General features: G+C 38.1%; 1 protein-coding gene across 1 annotated transcript in view; it reads left to right on the forward strand.

The window, feature by feature from the left end:
- The window catches only part of LOC100356714 (uncharacterized), a 322,021-nt gene that overhangs the window by 16,610 nt on the left and 287,616 nt on the right, over positions 1-17,795 (forward strand). Inside the window, exon 4 of the mRNA XM_089333567.1 lies at positions 6,717-6,803. Coding sequence (XP_089189693.1) covers positions 6,717-6,803 — 87 coding nt within the window. The remainder of the gene's footprint in view (positions 1-6,716; positions 6,804-17,795) is intronic.

Here is a 17,795-nt window from a genome sequence, read left to right on the forward strand (position 1 = left end):
GAATAAGTTTTAGGGAATCAATGAAATTACACATAAACCTCAGACTTCATTAGGTTGCCATTTTGATTAGAGTTTAAGGGTTGCATTTTAATTTTAAGAAACATTTTTGTAGAATATATTATTATTTTATGTTTTAGTATAAATTGGTCTTTAATATCCAAATAATCCCATATAGAGAGTTTCTTTTGAATACTATTGGTTTTCTGTCAAAAAGAATTTAACAGAAAATCAAATTTTTCTTTAGCTTTTATCAGATTAATTAACTAAAACCCATGGGAAGCCCTGAACCCTTTGCTTTATGAGATAAAGACTTTTTGTTACTAGATATCTTAGAGAGAAAAGATTATTAATTTTGCCTAAACTACATCTAGTATCCCATTGTACTGATTGCATTCATACAGAAATGTGCTTCAGTGTGATGAAAAGGTATGATTACTTCAATGAACCCATAAATACAATATGTAAATATAAGTCCTATTAGATCAATGAGGGAGACGCATTATTATTGAACATATGAAGCTGCAATTAGAGAGATTAGAGTTGTGATCGGTGTCTAACGCTGGGTACTTCATAGTTCACAAGATAAAGTTTCAAACTGTGCATGTCAATTTAGTTATATAAATTTATTTATATGTGGGATAATGTTGTCAGGTTTCCATCTAGAAGAAAGAAAACCCCGTTTGATATGACTTGTGGAGGACTTTTAAATATGGAGGGAAAATACATTTATGCTTAACCTTTGAATTACCGTAATGACTTAAGCACTGGAAGTAGCTTCCAGTTTAGAAGTTAGGTATTTAGGGACACGCTTCTGTTCTTAGAGGATTGTAGGTCCAGCGAGCACATGATGCGTTACTGCCTTGCGGGACTGTAGGATAAGGCCCTGCAGCAATTATCCACTCAACAGCACTCTGGTGGTTTGCAAGTTAGAGTGCAGGCCAGCCCAATTTTCATAGATTTACCACGAGGGAGGGCCTTAGGGGAAGAAAGAATATGGCTCAATTAATTAGAACTTGTTAGCAAACTTCAACTATTACCCTATTTAGATTTTCAAATCACTGATATATCAAATACCCAAAAGATTTGGAAAGGAAGTAAGAACAATCAGGCAAGAAAGCTAATTTGTCCAACATGGCACTAGTTTTCGAATTTGTGTTAATAGCAGGCCAGCCCAATTTTCATAGATTAGCTTTCTGTAAAGAAGAAAAAGGAAATGGAACAAAATTTCCCAACCTCAGAATTGTTCTAACTCTTTTACTCATGTTCCTTTCAATTTGAATTTCTCTGTAAAGTCTGAAAATTCGATGCAACCTATGGATTATTTTGACAGTCTAATATTAGTTAGTTAATTGTTGAGAATTATCCAGAGTTTTATTATGGGTTTTGGATTCATAGTTATTCATCATATTTTCCAGTGGCCACTGTCATTATTTAGAGAAGTTAGTCACTGTTTATGATTACTGATTATTGATCAAGAAATTCAAATACCATCATCTCTTCCAAAAGCTCTTCAATTTTCATAATGCATAAATTTCCAAAGAATTTTTTGTGTATGTTTCACTTACTTTTATCCTTGGTAAACTACTTTACCTAAGATTTCTAAGAAAATGTTGGACAATAATGTTGAATAGTGGACATCCAAATCATAGTTTGTGTCTTCCTCATTAGGTTTTTTTTTTTTTATTGTTTGATATTTGAGATTTAGTGCAATGAAGATGGTTTAAAATAACTATTTTCTTAAATTATTAAGAAGTATTCTTGTATCTTTAGTTGCTTTTCCTTTAAAAATTATTTGTAAATCAATCTTAGAAAAATAGTATTTTGGGCTCCAGCAACACTGAGATCCCATCTGAGCCCCTGTTGCTGGCTTAGATGCTCCGTTTCCAATCCAGCTCCCTGCTAATGGCCTTGAAAAACCAATGGAGATGGTCCAAGGGTTTGGGCCCCTGCCGCTCACACTGGAGACTGGGATAAAACTGGCCCAGGCCTGACCATTATGGTCAGTTGGGAAGTGAACCAGTGGATAGAAGATCTTTTGGTCTCCTTCTGTCTCTGTAACTCTCACTTTCAAATAAATAAATAAATATTAAAAAAATTGTAATTGGATGATTTTGTATGTTAGAGAATGTTTGAGTTTGATGTAGTCCTTACCGTGACTGTATTCTGGTATTGTCCCCTGATTTCCACATTTCTGTCTCATATATTTATGTAACCTGTCTGGCCTCATGGACATTTAAACTTGAGATCTTTGCTTTATGTTTTCCATGTAGGGAAATATGATACTTTCAAAATTTATTTATAAAGCTCATAAGGATCAAATTTTATTTTTTGTTTTCAAGACCTTATGCATTTAAAAAGAACACTTTTCAGGAGAATGTCCTATTTTGCAAAATTTTGGTGTGTGGTTATAATGGTAGAATTTACTTTGTTTAATTAGTTATTCCGCTTCCATACAGGGCTTGTGTTTATCTAATTTGTAGTTTCTTATAGAAAACATGGAGATTGTCGACAAAATGCTGAGCTGAAGCAGGTGCATTCTCAGGAAAGGATAGAATGGGGCCAATAAAAGCCTCCTGAGGAACGAATAGTTGCATTCAGATTTTCTTCCTCTCGAGCTAATGTAGCTGATTTGAAAGGAAATGACTGCTTCGCTGATTTAAGACACCGTGATGATTTGTACTAACCTTCCTCTGGTGGGCAATTTCATTCTCACTCGTATAGCCCCCAAGGAGCTGCATGGGTGCACACTGGAGGGCTTCCTGACCCAAGTTCATATACAGTGTAATTTAAATAAAAACCCCGATTAGGATCTGTGCTGCTCTGATTTAAATGATAGGAAAACCTGGTATGTGTGGAAGGGCAGAAGGCAAGTGCATGTGTTTTCCTCCCTCTATTTGGTTGGTGATATATATATATATATATATAATATATATCAACAAAAATACATTAACTGATGTTGATTATAAACGTTAAATGATTGAGAAAGTGAAAATAGAAGATCAAGTAAGTTAGAAGCAAAAATAGAGTATCAAAAATATTAACGAGACTAATTTACGGGTTTGCTAGTTTATGTATCATATCTGCTACAATATAGACTGTTTCAATGTGTGTGCATGTGTGTGTGTGTATGCACATGTGGGTGTCATGTTATTCATCTGAGTATCACTGAAAGTTAAATATCAACGATCTTAAAACCTATTGTATTTGTATTGCTAAATGCCCTACTTTGAATTTCTCAGTGGGTCTATTAATTTTCCTATGAGATGATTTTAGATAAGAAGCATACTCTGAATGATTAGGACACTTTTAAGCTTTATCCTATTAGCAATCTAGCTCCTGGTAATATATACCCTATCCTAAAATCCACTTTATTAAATCCTGATACTCCTCTGAAATGTGAGCAAAGGGAGTGAGTGTTAAGGCAAAGTCCATTGGTTCCAAATTTATAACAGGGTCCTTTACCACCTTCAGTTCTGCCTGCTGTGTTCTAAATTATGGGCTTTTAAGGGCAATACACACCAATAGAAAGGAATAATGATTTTAATATTTGACAGTGTGCTCTTTTCCATTCATAGCTGAGATAGCAAGCAGTTGGAAAAATAAATCATAAATAGTAAAACCTTTATAGCTCCGCTATCTCAATTGTCATGTCTTAAGAGCACAGTGGTTTATGGGTGAATGGCATTCATTGTTTGAAATAAGACATACAACCTCCCTCCCTTTGTAGGGCCTAGATTCCCCTTATCTGGCTCTATGTTTTCCCTACATTACTTACCATCGTGTAATCAAATGTGAAATGCATACATTGATTGGGTTCATTTCTTCTGCTCACAGAAGGTAAACTCTGTAGGGAGGAGGGATGGTTTTGACTTTTTTTTTTTTTTTTTGCCTACATAGTCACATAATTAGGCAATCCATAGTGTTGACTGAATGAAAAATGGACATGAAACATTATGTCAGCATAATGTGCTAATAGTTGGAACCAAAACCTTGAATATGCCGATTCTGGAGCTAGTGAAGAAGTTTGGATTCCATTATTTACTTTATTAGATTATATTTTTAGGAGGCTGAGAAAAACTGAGGACTAGTCATCAACAAAATATGTTTCCCATGTCTAACCACCTCTGTGTCTTCTCTTCCTAGCCTCCAATTCTCTCCCAATAGGGATCACTACTCTTCCTATCTGCTCAAGCAGAACTCCATCCTGGATTGTGTAGTTCAGGTTCCTCACTCCCTCAGGGGTCTATGTGTGGGAGGCAGGGGTCATTGATTTCTGTTTCTGTTTTTTGTTTGTTAGTTTGTTTTTAAATCCAGACACAGGGCTTGGTATCTAGAAGACACTCAATTCCAAAGGAAATGGCGGGGGAGGGATTTTGAAGGAAAGGAGAGGGAAAGGGGAACAGTGGGAGAGAGGAATAAAAGGCTAGCGAGGTAGTGGTCGTTGCTTTCTTAATCAGGAGAGAATATCTGGCCAGCGGAAGGATGTTGGCATCACAATAAGCTTTCTTGAGAGGTTGATTTGATGAATGAATTCAGATCATGTCATGAGCACCTCTGTGTGTCATTTCTTATTCTAGGCACCAAGTCTGCTGCCGTGAGCAAAGGATAATAAGCTCCTTTATGGAACTTAAGTTTTTGGGGGCAGGAGACAGAAACAAGGGAGGTGTAACACTATTCATGTGCAATAATATGTAAAATAATGTGAAATAGAGATGAGATTGATGTAAATGGTAAAACTACATAAATTGTATAAATGTGTAACATGATACAGAACTTGGGGATGTTTAAGGCTAGCAGTACTGAAATCGTGGAAAGCCTCCGCGTTGTGCCTGATGCCTCAGAATTCTCCCTCTAACACGCTCTGGGCAGTGTCTCAGGATGGGAAATACACAATGAATCACGCCAGGAGTGGCACTGATCACGTACATGTGTTCATCCACCCACACGGAATTGTGCAGGGAGCAATTTGTATTGACCTCCAGGGCGCCCCTCTCCTCTGTGTGTGTAAAAACACCAGGCTGCTGAGGGAGGCTGAGATCCTTGGGAGGCTTCCAGTGTGTGGGCCTCCTCCGTATGCAGCTGGGCAAGACCCAGCTTCTTAACTGAGAACACAATTAAAATGGTTTTGAGAACCTACGACCAAATTCACTTTTCCAGACTTTTGGTTAAAAAAATGACTTGAATCTGATGCAGTCTCCAGCCGTTTCAGGAAGCCAACAATTTGAGTTTTGTAATGAACTGGAGAAGCTTCCAGAATGTGGATACCAGTAGCTGACTGACCCAGCTATGACGATATGAAAAGGAATAAGCTATTGTCTTTACTTTAATAGAGGCAAGTTATTTTGCCTGTGTAGGGAAGAGTGTACTTAGAGTGTCACAGTGTTTTGTGGTAGAGGAAAACAAACACACATAATTACAGTGAGTGACGCAGAGTAACAGTGTTACTGTAGTACATAAGATTTTGATTACCTACTGCTAAGATTCATAGCATCGCAGCAGTTGTTGACAGATAAAGCAATGAAAATGAGGCTCGTTTAGATTTTTCTTTATTGAGACTGCAAGGTAAAGCAGACTTTCAGTTCTTGTGCTTACCACATTGACAGAACAGAGACTGACAGCAAAAATGTGCCAATCCAGAAATAGAAATTAAACCAGGTTCACATCAAAATTTCATTTAGCCTTGGAAAAGGAGCTGCTTTTTGGATTACTTTTGATCCTAAGACAAACACACTGTGGGGTATCACAGTATACCTGGTGTGTATTAACCCTTCCCTGGGACGGAGCATTCAAAGTTGTTGTCCCTCCACGATCCTTTACTTCTTTTGCAGTGTTAGGCAACTTGTTTTATCATCAGAGTGGATTCCATTTTGCTGAAATGCAAATAACTGGCAACAGACATAAACATTTCAGGCTGCAGGAAGCACGAAACTAGATGTGGAAAATTGATAGCAGATCTTTTTCTCTCTTACAGAATCGTACCAGCTCTACAATTTGGTTATGAAAATGAGGACAGAATAAATGGGAGTTGTGAAGTGTGAAATTTCAATTTTTGTCTTGAGATTTTTGATTGTGGTGGTTAAAATTTCTGACAATAATTTGTACTTTAAATTTTTGTTTCTTAACTTGATGTTAGAAAGATCTGTAAGTGGGTTGCTCCTCCTTTCTCCCGCCTCCTTCCTCTCCCTCTCCCTCCCTCCCTCTCTCACTTCCTTCATTCCTTTTTATCTTTCTTTTGATTCAACACTGATTCAACCAAAATGTAAATTTTTCTACCGTTCCTCATAATTGAGACACTACAAAATTGTCTACAAAAAAATCTAAATCCAAAAGCTTGATAGACTTAATGAAGTAGGGAGTAAATAGAATCATCAGGGAACTGTATGCCACCACAACCCAGCAATGTTCATTTCTTGAGTATATCCTAAACATAGTTTGGCTTAAGTTTCTTTTATTATTATTCTAAAGTCTGCATTTGATAATTTTCTCATTAACTTTTTAGCAATAGAACGATAGCGTGAACTTGTTTCCTGAATTACCTTTTCTGACCTTTTGCAAGATGATAATTACAAAAAAGGGAGGTCTGGAAGACTTGTAAAAAAAATAAGCTTATAAAGTAGCTAAAATGGTCCTTCTGTGCTGGTGTCGATTTCAAAATTAACATTTTGGTTCATGTGCTTCTAATAATCACTGACCCTTACCTCATGTACTTTCCACAGGAAATGAATACAGCAGAAATTACTTTGACCCACTGATGGATGAGGAAATAAACCCAAGGCAGTGTGGGATGGAGGTCAGCAGAGAGGGTGAGCTAGAATTAAGTATGTAATTTTTGTGTCAGAATATTCTTTTCCATTCATGAAAATGAGGTGACAAAGATCACACATGCAGTTCCATTTAGATTTTTGCAGCTTACAATTTAAATGGTAAGTTTTAACCACTAACAACATGATGGGCAGTGAAGGTAATTTTTGACCAAGGACAGGGAGCTGCTCAGATGAAAGCAGCAGCACTTTGCTTTCATCTGATGGTACTGTCAGCATTGGTGCTGTGATAAGGCCTGGGCTGTGCAGTTGAGGGGCATCATCACTTTACAAATGCATCCTTGCTCTTGGAATTTAAAATGAGCATCCTCCATACAATGTGTCTAGCATGTGAGAGTTCCACGCCCTCTGACTGTTGAGTTCCTTTCATCGAAAGCGTGAAGCTGTCACCTAAGTTTTGAACCATGAAAGTGCGGAGATATGGTAACAATTTCCTCTCCTGTAATCTTGAATCGAGTTGTGGTTGTAAAATAACAATTCAGAATTGCCCATTGGGTGCATATCACTGTGCGTATTTTATAGCTGATGAAATATTCCTGGTTTACAAAGATTGTTGATGAGATACTGACAGTGATAAATGTTACCCAGGACGTTTGCACTCCTAAAGACCAGATTCCACCATCAGGTACCAGTCATTGGATCTGTGCTTTTTAATGAAAGACTTAGGAAAATTCTCAGAAATGAATGAGCTGGGATGTAGTATAAAGATTATTTTACAAAATTGTTCTCAATAAACTAAGCCTATTTTTAAGTTGCAACATTCACAGATATCTTCAAAATATGCTTGTGTAAGATAAGACAAGGCCCTCATTTCAGGGCCAGTTTTCACCAGCAGCTCAAAAGTCAGGCTGAATTTTAAACTGGAAAGTCTCAGCTTTTCACTCATTCCAAAACACATGAGGCGTGAAGGACAATTCCAGTGACTTCTGGATATGGCTGTCAATTGAATTGCCAGTTGAAGTCTGTTTTAATTTCTTAAAGGCCACAATATATAGTTGTATTTGATGAATTTTTTGTAACATAAAGACTCCCTAATTTTTTAAAAAATGTGATTTAATAAAATATGTTGAACAAATAAAGAATGACCAACTACAGAGTCATAAGTAAAATTTATAAAACAAAACACAGGTTGAGGACTCCTTATCTGAAATGCTTGGTACCAGGAGTATTTGAGCTTCAATTTTTTTCCAGATTTTGGCACATCTGCATTTACATGATGAGATCTCTTGAGGACAAACATGAAATCAGTTTGTTTCACATATATTTTAAACATGTAACCTGAAAGTAATTTTATACAAATAGTTTTAATAATTTTGTGCATGAAACAAAGTCTCATTGCATGGAACTTTCCACTGGTGATGTTATTTTGGCGCCTCTAAAGTTCTGAATATTTGGAGTATTCCAAATTTCACATTTTTGGATAAGGAATGGTCAGCTTATACTGTTGGCAACTTTAGCTCCTGGCTTAGTCAGCTAATATTGTCCAACTTCGGTGATGAGCTTGGCACTTTGGAGCTAGGGCAGACGGCTCTTTCTCCACATCTGTCCGTAGTCCAATCTGTATTTGCAGGTACAAAAGGCCAGGGAGCTGGCCTCCCTCTCCGGGGCAGGGTCTGCCTCAAGCTCCCTTGCTCCTTTTCTGTTGATTTGTTCTGCTTCTCCCACGCCTTTCTAATAGGCTTCCCACTTTTCTCTCTCCCTTTTCCTGTTTTGTTGTCTCATTTTTTCTTCAGTGTTTTTCATTGTTGTCTTCCCTTTCAAGTTCTTTCTTAACTGGAAGATTCCTCTTATTGTATCCTTTTTAAAAAGTTTCTGCATTCCTTGCTGTCTAGATGAAATGAACATGTTAGTTTTTTTTAATACAAATATTTGTATTTTCATTTCCTCTAAACTATTTGGTTTCTCCCAATGATTTAGGAGCATATGGTTGGAAAAAAGGTTTTCTTCAGCCTCCTAAATTCTCTTTGAAATAAATTATTATGCTTTGTATTCCTAAGACCCTGGCTAGTCATAGGATATGAAAGAGGGATAGCAGACCAAATGTGATTATTAATAGATCAGTACATTATATATTTCCACCAATTTCTAGAGTGTTTTCATAAACAATAGCATAAAGTGCACATGCTTAATAGTTAACCCTTCCACTGCACATATATCAAAAAGTTAGAATATAGTGGAAACTCCATGAGGACAGGAACTCTGTTTATTTGCTGCTCTCTCTTCAGGATTTAACATATCCTATACAATTAGTGAATGACATATGTTCCTCTGAAAACCAATGAGTAGTGGACAACCCTGCACTTTCATGTTAGTCCATGACCTTGATATGACAAGATGTCACACCTGTGAAGATTACACTGTTAATCACAGTAAGACCAGCTGCATTCCCCAATATTGCACTGTCAAATATCATTTTACAACTGATATTTGAAAATAGTTTTTTGGCTCTCTGACAAGGATATTTTGTGGTGTGTAAATTTTTCCAGGATTATAATCTGACATTTCATAAACCACTATCAGGGCAATTGAACTATCAGTTTCTCCAATGGATACCATTTATTTGAAGTCTATTTAAATGGGTTATTTTTGAAAAATATCATAATACATACTCTAATATGCTACACATAAGTAATACATAACATAATGCGGTAATTACTATAGTTTTAGAAAGGGGACATGCTTATGGAGGGATCAGTTACTCTCAGTAACTTCACATTTCTTCTACTCACAACTTTCATTGGAACATGCATTCACTCAGCATGAAGATGCAGCAATCGGTCAAAAGTTTTCCAGTGCTGAAGTTCAGTCTCCTTGTCAGAACGATGGAACAAAATGTGAAACATCCTGAACACTGTGAGAAATCACCGTGAACGATTACACTGGGCGCAGAAACTGGAAGGAGGGCTGACGAAACAGGATGACACAGGTGTAGAGAGAGCGAGTTCAACTTAGTGCCCCCACTAAAGGGCCCTGGGTCTTGAGTGGAATGCATGTGCAGATCACAGAACTTTGTGTGGCAGGATCCTGGGGATGCCCCAAACGTCTGTTTGTCCTCCTCTCTGCTTCAGTTCAGTTTTGTTTTCATGTTTGTGTACAATTGATACTCTACTTGCTGCCAAAATAAATGGAAGCAGCTTACAATACAAGCATAAATGCATAGGGCTCTAGAAAAGTCCCAGGTAAAAGGAAGGCTGAGGATGCCTATGAAAGGAAAGAACAAATGTAGAAGGCAATAGGACAATATTATTGTTGTACGTAAGCACCCTTTATACGTTGAGCCTCCTGGAAGTCAAGACATAAGGGAAATAGAATAGGTAGGCAACTTTCAATATTTAATAGAAATTACACTTTCTTTCAGAGTTCATATGACGCCACCACTATTTTATGTTTTTACACTGAATTCTGGAAGAGTCCTATGGGGGCAGTTCGATATAACAGAGGTTTTAAACATGCTGACACTGCTTTATCACTAGTTCCTGGTACTTACTTAATAGAGAATTCTGGTTTCAGGGCCACTACAGAGTACATGGGCAACGGTTTGTTATTTTACAGATGAACTGAAATAGGTACTATTAGCTTGTAGCTAGCACTCTCCAAGGAGGTCCACCCAATAGAATCTCTCTCTAACATATCCATATTATACACATGTTACTTTATACATATGTGAGTGAAAGAGACAGGTATTAAGGAACTGGCTTACTCAGTTGTGGGGACTGACAATTCTGTATGTCTCTTTGTAGGGCAGACTGGAATGCAGGAAATTTGGGTAAGAGCTAGTGTGAATTTGAGGTGAGAACTGATGTTTCCATCTTGAGTTTGAGTTCTGCAGGGAGAAGCCTTCTTGGGAGCTTTCAGGCTTTCCTCTTACAGCCTTTAATTGATTGTGCGAGGACCCCCACATTACAGACATTGACCTATTAAGTCTACTACCAAATGCTAACCTTGACTCAAACTGAGTTTTCAAATGTTAACTTCTGAAAAATACCTTCACAACAACTAGAACAGGGTTTGATCCAACACCTGAGAACGACAGCCAGGCTGCCTTGATATGAAAAGTGAACCATTCCAGGTTGCATTTAATAATCATTTATTCATTCATTCACAATATGGGAGAATTTCAAAAGTTCATAAAAATGAAATTAAAAGATCAAGTTGCAAAAATTTCTTGAAATCCATGCATTTTTTTCATAATATGCATTTCCATAAACTTTCTGAAAATCCTGCTTATAAATAGGCTTAAATTTTTTCAAAAATTTAATAATAGTATATGTTTGGGGGCCACAGTGTGATATTTCAAAACACAAATACAATGTGTACTGATCAAATCAGGATAAGCAACATTGCCTCTTTGACATTTTTTGAACCAAAATAACCTATTTTGTAATTATATTCAGTATACAGTATGTATGATTATATTGTAATTATGTAACTGTAATTATATTCCATTTCTATGAATTTTTGAAGCACCCTAATAATACCTTCCAGGGTGATGACAGCCTGGTGATTTGACATACTAAGTGTGGTCCCCTAATCACCAAACCTAACAAACCTGAGCTCTGCCACTTTCCCTTATCTGTGGCTTATTTCTTTTGGCATGGATCCTGCTCATTATTTATTTATAGCTATAATTATTTCTCCAGTGATCCTTTTCTGCACTGGACTTTAAATATCCTTAGGACCTGGGCCGGTGCTGTGGTATAGTGGGTAAAGCCATCATCTGCAGTGCCAGCAAACCACATGGATGCTGGTTCTAGTCCTGGCTGCTCCACTTCCGATCCAGCTCTCTGCCATGGTTTGGGAAAGCGGTGGAGGATGGCCCAAGTCCTTAGGCCCCTGCACCCATGTGGGAGATCTGGTAGAAGCTCCAGGCTCCTGGCTTTGGATTGGCACAGCTCCAACTGTTATGGCCATCTGGGAAGTGAACCAGTGGATGGAAGACTCTTCTCTCTCTCTCTCCCTCTCTCTCTCTCTCTCTCTCTCTCTTCATTTGCCTTTCTGTAACTCTGATTTTGAAATAAATAAATAAATCTTCCTTAGGACCTGACAGTGCTTGGCCAATAGATGATGGTCAATACTTCCTTGCAGACATGAAAATAACAAGATCCATTCAATCGCAGACACTGTCGTCTCTCAGCACCTGCACTGCTCACACTCAGTCTCAAGGGAGCATCAGCTCCTGCCTGAGATTGCTGACTGCTTTGGTGCTCGCTCATCCAGTCCTGCCCCTTCAGTGCATTCCGTACACACAGCCCAGAGCGCTTGTCTTCCAAATCCATCAGATCTTGCAGCTCCTGTATGAAAGCCCTCTCATTGCTGCCATTGCTTTCAGGGGAAACAGCGTACAGTGCTTAATGAGGGGCCACCTCACGAGAGGTGTGTCAGGAGGTTTTGTCATTGTGTGAACATCATAGAGTGTGCTCACACAAACCTGGAGAGCATAGCCTATGACGCATGGGACCACCATGTATGTGCTGTCTGTCATTGACGGAAACCTTGTTATGTGGTGCATGCCTGTTCTTTCCTGCCATATCTCAACTCTGATCTGCTTGCTCACCGTACTGTAGCCACACTGGACTTTTTTGTTCCTCATTGCATGGCGCTCCTTTCCTCCTTCCAAACTCTTAAACCTCAGCAGTGCTGGGATAGTTCCTTTCCCACTTTACCTGGTCAATATCCTCTCTTCTTTTCTTTTCTTTTTTTTCTTTTCTTTTCTTTTCTTTTCTTTTCTTTTCTTTTCTTTTTCTTCTTCTTTTTCTTTTTCTTTTTCTTTTTCTTTTTCTTTTTCTTTTTCTTTTTCTTTTTTGACAGGCAAGAGTGGACAGTGAGAGAGAGAGAGAGAGAGAGAGAGAGAGAAAGGTCTTCCTTTTGCCATTGGTTCACCCTCCAATGGCCGCTGCGGCTGGCGCGCTGTGGCCGGTGCACCGTGCTGATCCAATGGCAGGAGCCAGGTGCTTCTCCTGGTCTCCCATGGGGTGCAGGGCCCAAGTACTTGGGCCATCCTCCACTGCACTCCCTGGCCACAGCAGAGAGCTGGCCTGGAAGAGGGGCAACCGGGACAGAATCCGGCGCCCTGACCGGGACTAGAACCTGGTGTGCCAGCGCCGCAGGCGGAAGATTAGCCTAGTGAGCCACAGCACCAGCCTAATATCCTCTCTTCTTAAAGGTTCAGCTGAAATATCCATTCTTAACTCCCTTGACTAACCTGTATGATTCCCCATTTATGCCTCCTTTATAGAGCTCATCATGAGGATCAGCAAAGTATTTACTATTGCAGTTATCTGTGAATGATTTTCTCCCCTTTTAGATCAGTTCTTGGACATGTAGAGGACACAGATTCATGTGTACTATGTTCACTAATAATTTTCTTGGAGCCTAAAACAACAATTGATATATGGCAAATGCTCCATAAATATTTATTGAATTAATAAATAAATTGCTAAGTGTAAAATGCTGAAAATAGTATCTAGCATGTGGTCAGACTACTATAAACATTAGTGATTATTATTTATTGACTGCACATGGAGTGTTTGGGGTTGGATAGGGTTAGGACCAAGCAACACAAAACTCTCCGAGAGAGAGAGAGAGACAGAGAGAATATACCACATTTGGGGCTCATTCCCAAAATACCTGCAACAGCCAGATCAAAATCAGGCTGGCTCCAGGAGCCAGGGACTGAACCTAGGTTTCTAATGTGGGTGGTTGGGACTCAAGTACTTGAGTCATCACCTACTGCCTCCCAGGGTGTCCATCAACAGGAAGCTAGAGTCAGGAGTGGAGCTGGGAGACAAACATAGGCACTCAGATATGGGATGGGGATTTCTCAGTGGCATTTTAATGTCTTCATCAAATTCCTGCCCCTCATTCTCATTTTGAAGTTGAAGAAGCAGGCTTAGACTCATTTAGCTTTTAAGATCACAAAGATCTGCCAAGTATGATATAGAACTCAGACTTCCCACTCTCTGGCACTGTCTGTTCTCTCCTCTCAGGAGCTGCATCTGTTGGCTTGCTTTACTCTTCCCTTTAAGGAGAACTTCTGAAGGAGATGAAGCAGATTAATTCAAATAGTTTCGTTTGAATTTGAAGGGGACATTCTCTTGTCCTCAGTTTCTGTTTTGTAATCTGTGTGACCTTCCAGGAGTTAGTCTTATTTGGGCAGCCCTAAGAGGGCCTGCTCATCTGTTCTGCCTACCTGAAGAACCAGAACGTCTACAACAAACATTGATTAGGTCCCTCCATTCAGGTTTCCCTCAGATAATCCCAGAAAATGTTTATAACTCAACACTGCATGGTAAAAGCAAAAATACTAGTTTAGAATGTCAGCTATTGAAAAATATTGCACTTCATGCAATTACTAAGTGGTTAACAACAAGCAAGCAAATCAGTGGAGATGGCTGAATGTCTATTATATGCCAGGCATGAAGCTAGGTTCTCTGTGCATGTTATCTTGTTAACCGTTACACCCATCCCATTTCATGGAAAAGGAGATAAAAGCCATGAATTCCTAAGAAACAGCTTAGAACCAAGTTTGATGAACTAGTGAGTTGTAGTGCTGGAACATGGATGCTGGTTTGGTTAATATCATATGTAAACCATGCTGCCTGTCTTCTGAAGGTTTTATTCCATCTGCAAAGAATCCCTTATCTTCAGATGTGATGTTGCTTTATCTTAAATTTTATGAGCCGTATATAAGTTTGGTGAATTTGTAGCTGTCACACTAAGAGTTATAAAGATCCAAGCAATTTTGAAATTAAAATTTGGTTCCCTGAGATATAATCTACAATATATTTTCCAGGAATGGCCCTTCTCCCCCATCCCTGAATGTGAGGGTGGAAGGAAGTTTGTGCTGGCTTTTGGAAGCAAAAGAACATGTGCAAGTCAATTGATACTTGACAGTCTTCTGGAGGGTGCAGTGGATGAAAGCTATCCGCTTCCTAGACTTTTTCAGGTCAAACATCCCATCTGCCCCAGAAGCCTACTCATTCTTGCTTAGTCATTCTAAGATGATGATGATTTACTGCGTTGGCATTTTTCCCCAAAGCCAATGCTTAGGGGATGTCAGGCATGGTCAGAAGCAGACTTTTAAGTTTCTTGAGCCTTTAAGTTGGAGAACAAGGACATCAGAAGGCTCTTCTGGAATAGTTGTTGGCGTTTCAGATGTGAATTGCCACATTTACTATCGTCTTTAGAACTGGCCCAACCAAGAGATGCAAAGTGATAAGCAGTAGAAATACAAAGACCACATTAAAACCAGCACAGTAGAAGTATAACCATAGTTCATTTAGTCCCCTTCCATGGGAAGGGGATGGTATTTGATATATTGATGTAAGACTAGAGTCATCATCCAACTTGGGGCTATTTATATATGATTCACCTCGGAACAGGATGTCTACTTGGATGAGCTTTTAAATCCTCTCCCCGAACCATGTTTTATATTTAGGTTTTCTTTTCAAGTTTTGGAGAGGAGGCAGATAATGACACGGCCTTGTTGCTTTAAATTCACAAATGATTTAAGAAATCCTTGTATTGGATATTATACTGCAATAGCATACATAAAAGAATCCAGGACCACCTAAGTTTGTTGTTTCTTACATAAAGGCAGTAAAAGAATGATATATAGAGAGTAGCTAATGAGAAACACTCATTCATTTTGATCAAACACTTACATATTCTATTGTATGATTTGACAAGCCATAATGGCTTGGTCTGAAATTATTCTTGTGTAATAGATGTCATAAACCATTGAATGTGAAATCCTTTTCATTGGAGAAGTATCCTATTATGCAAGTCTTGCAATATACATTTAAAAATCATTGTTCCAATTATCATTGATTTATAAAAGGCTTTTTTTTCTGAACAAGGCAGCGTATTGAATAGAATTTGTATCTATGACCCCTAATATAACTAAATAGCCATGATGATTAATAATTTCCTTTTGTAATTACATTTGCATCTCTGTAAATTGGCTGGTGAGAATGTTATCATGCATATGTTCTTTTGACATCCTTACAAGGTGATGACACAATTCTCTATAATCGATTAATGAAGCTGTTTGATGATAGTAGACAAGGAGAACCACAAGGTAAGACAGCAATTATTCTTAATCTTTTATATTGGCATTGGTTACAAATTGATTGATATGGTGTTTTGCATATGCTAACCTGTATTTCCAAATATAACTGTTCACTGATGCCCTATGTGTGCTTTCAATGGTTGCAAATATTTAAGTGTAGCTAAAGTTTTGGGGAAAAGTAATTATGTCCCAATTTCCTATAATTGCATACCATTTATAACCCGAAATGACAAAAATTATTTAAGGCTTACTATTGCAGGCTCCTACAATGGCATATGGCATATTTGGATTTCCTAATTTGTAAGGTTATATGTTACTATTATTTTAAAATATTGTGCCTCTGTTTTTAAACACATTCTTCAGGGGCAGTAGAAAACAGTATCTTGTTTTCAACCTTAGCATGAGAATTCATACTTGCAAAGATTATGATCTTTAAGAAATTATTATATGTATTAACTAGGCATTTAGTGGTAAGTCTTTAAAAGCTAGATTCTAAATTCTTAGTTTAACATATAAATTCATGCTAGAAACATTTTGTAGTTTTTAACAAAGTATTAAGTGTCAGTTGCGATTTGCATATATGTTGAAGTTTATAGAAACTGATCCTATAAATTTTTTCATACTGTACACTTAGTTTTTCTCAATCATCTTGTCTTTCTTATTAAACCAACTCCAAAGAGGAGAAGAGTCTGAACATGAGGAAATTTTCTAAGTTAGCCACTCAAGCATGGTGTCTCTGCTCTGCTCTTCAGACCAAAATCCTTCCCCTTTGAGACACTTCAGTGTTCAAAGCTCTTCAAATGATTCGATGAGGTCCACATGCATTATGAAGGGTTATCTGCTTCACTCAAGGTCTGCTGATTTAAAATTCAATGACACCCAAAACTGACCTCTACAGCCACATCTAGACTAGTGTTCAACGAAGCTATCGGTCACCAAAGCTTAGTTAAGTTGATAATGTATAATTAAGTGAGATTTCTATATATTTAATCTCATTCTGATCAAATAAAAGAGGGTGCTTCAAAAAGTTCATGAAAGAAAGAAAGAAGGAAGGAAGGAAGGGAGGGAGAGAGGGAGGGAGGGAGGGAGGGAAGGAAGGAAGGAAGGAAGGAGGAAAAATGTCATTATGTTCTTAGAATTTTACCCATGAATTACATTGAATCTGTTTGCTCTATATTAATAAAAATGGTTATGGGGGTTAAAAGATAAGTTTATTCTTGTACAAGAAGATTTTTAAAATTCATGCACAGATTTTTTTGTAATAAGCATTTTAATGGACTTTTTGAATGTCCCACATAGATTTCAAAAAATTTTTACTCCAAAAAGAACTTATCTCTTAATTCCATTTCCTTATAAGCTTATATTTAAAAATATTTTAATCCTGGGATGGGTGTTGTGGAATAGCAGGTTAAACCATGCTTGGGATGCCTGCATACTCTATCAGAGTTTTTATTTGCAGCTCAACATCTATGCTTCTGATCCAATTGCCTGAAAATGCATCTTGGGAGGCACCATATGACAGCCCAAGTTCTTGGGTCCTTGCAGTCCACATGCGATACCCAGATGGGATTCTTGACTTCTGGCTTTAGCCTTGTCCAGTTCTAGCTAGTGTGGGCATTTAGAGAATGAAACAGCAGATGGAAGACTTCTCTCTCACTCTTTCTCCCTCTGTGTCACTCTGCTTTTCAAGTAGATGAAAATAAACAAATAAGTCTTAAAATTATTTATTTTTATTTTATTTGAAAGAGTGACAAAGGGGGAGGAAGAGTGATAGAGACTTTCCATCTGCCAGTTCACTCCCCAAATTCCAACAACAGCCAGGGTTGGGCCAGGCCAAAACCAGGAACCCAGAGCTCAATCTGGCTCTCTCATGTGGGTGTTAAGGATCCAAGCACTTGATCCAT

The sequence above is a fragment of the Oryctolagus cuniculus genome, chromosome 5 (assembly GCF_051225735.1).
Source record: "Oryctolagus cuniculus isolate XC-2025 breed Fujian yellow rabbit chromosome 5, ASM5122573v1, whole genome shotgun sequence".
In the NCBI taxonomy this organism is placed as follows: Eukaryota; Metazoa; Chordata; class Mammalia; order Lagomorpha; family Leporidae; genus Oryctolagus; species Oryctolagus cuniculus.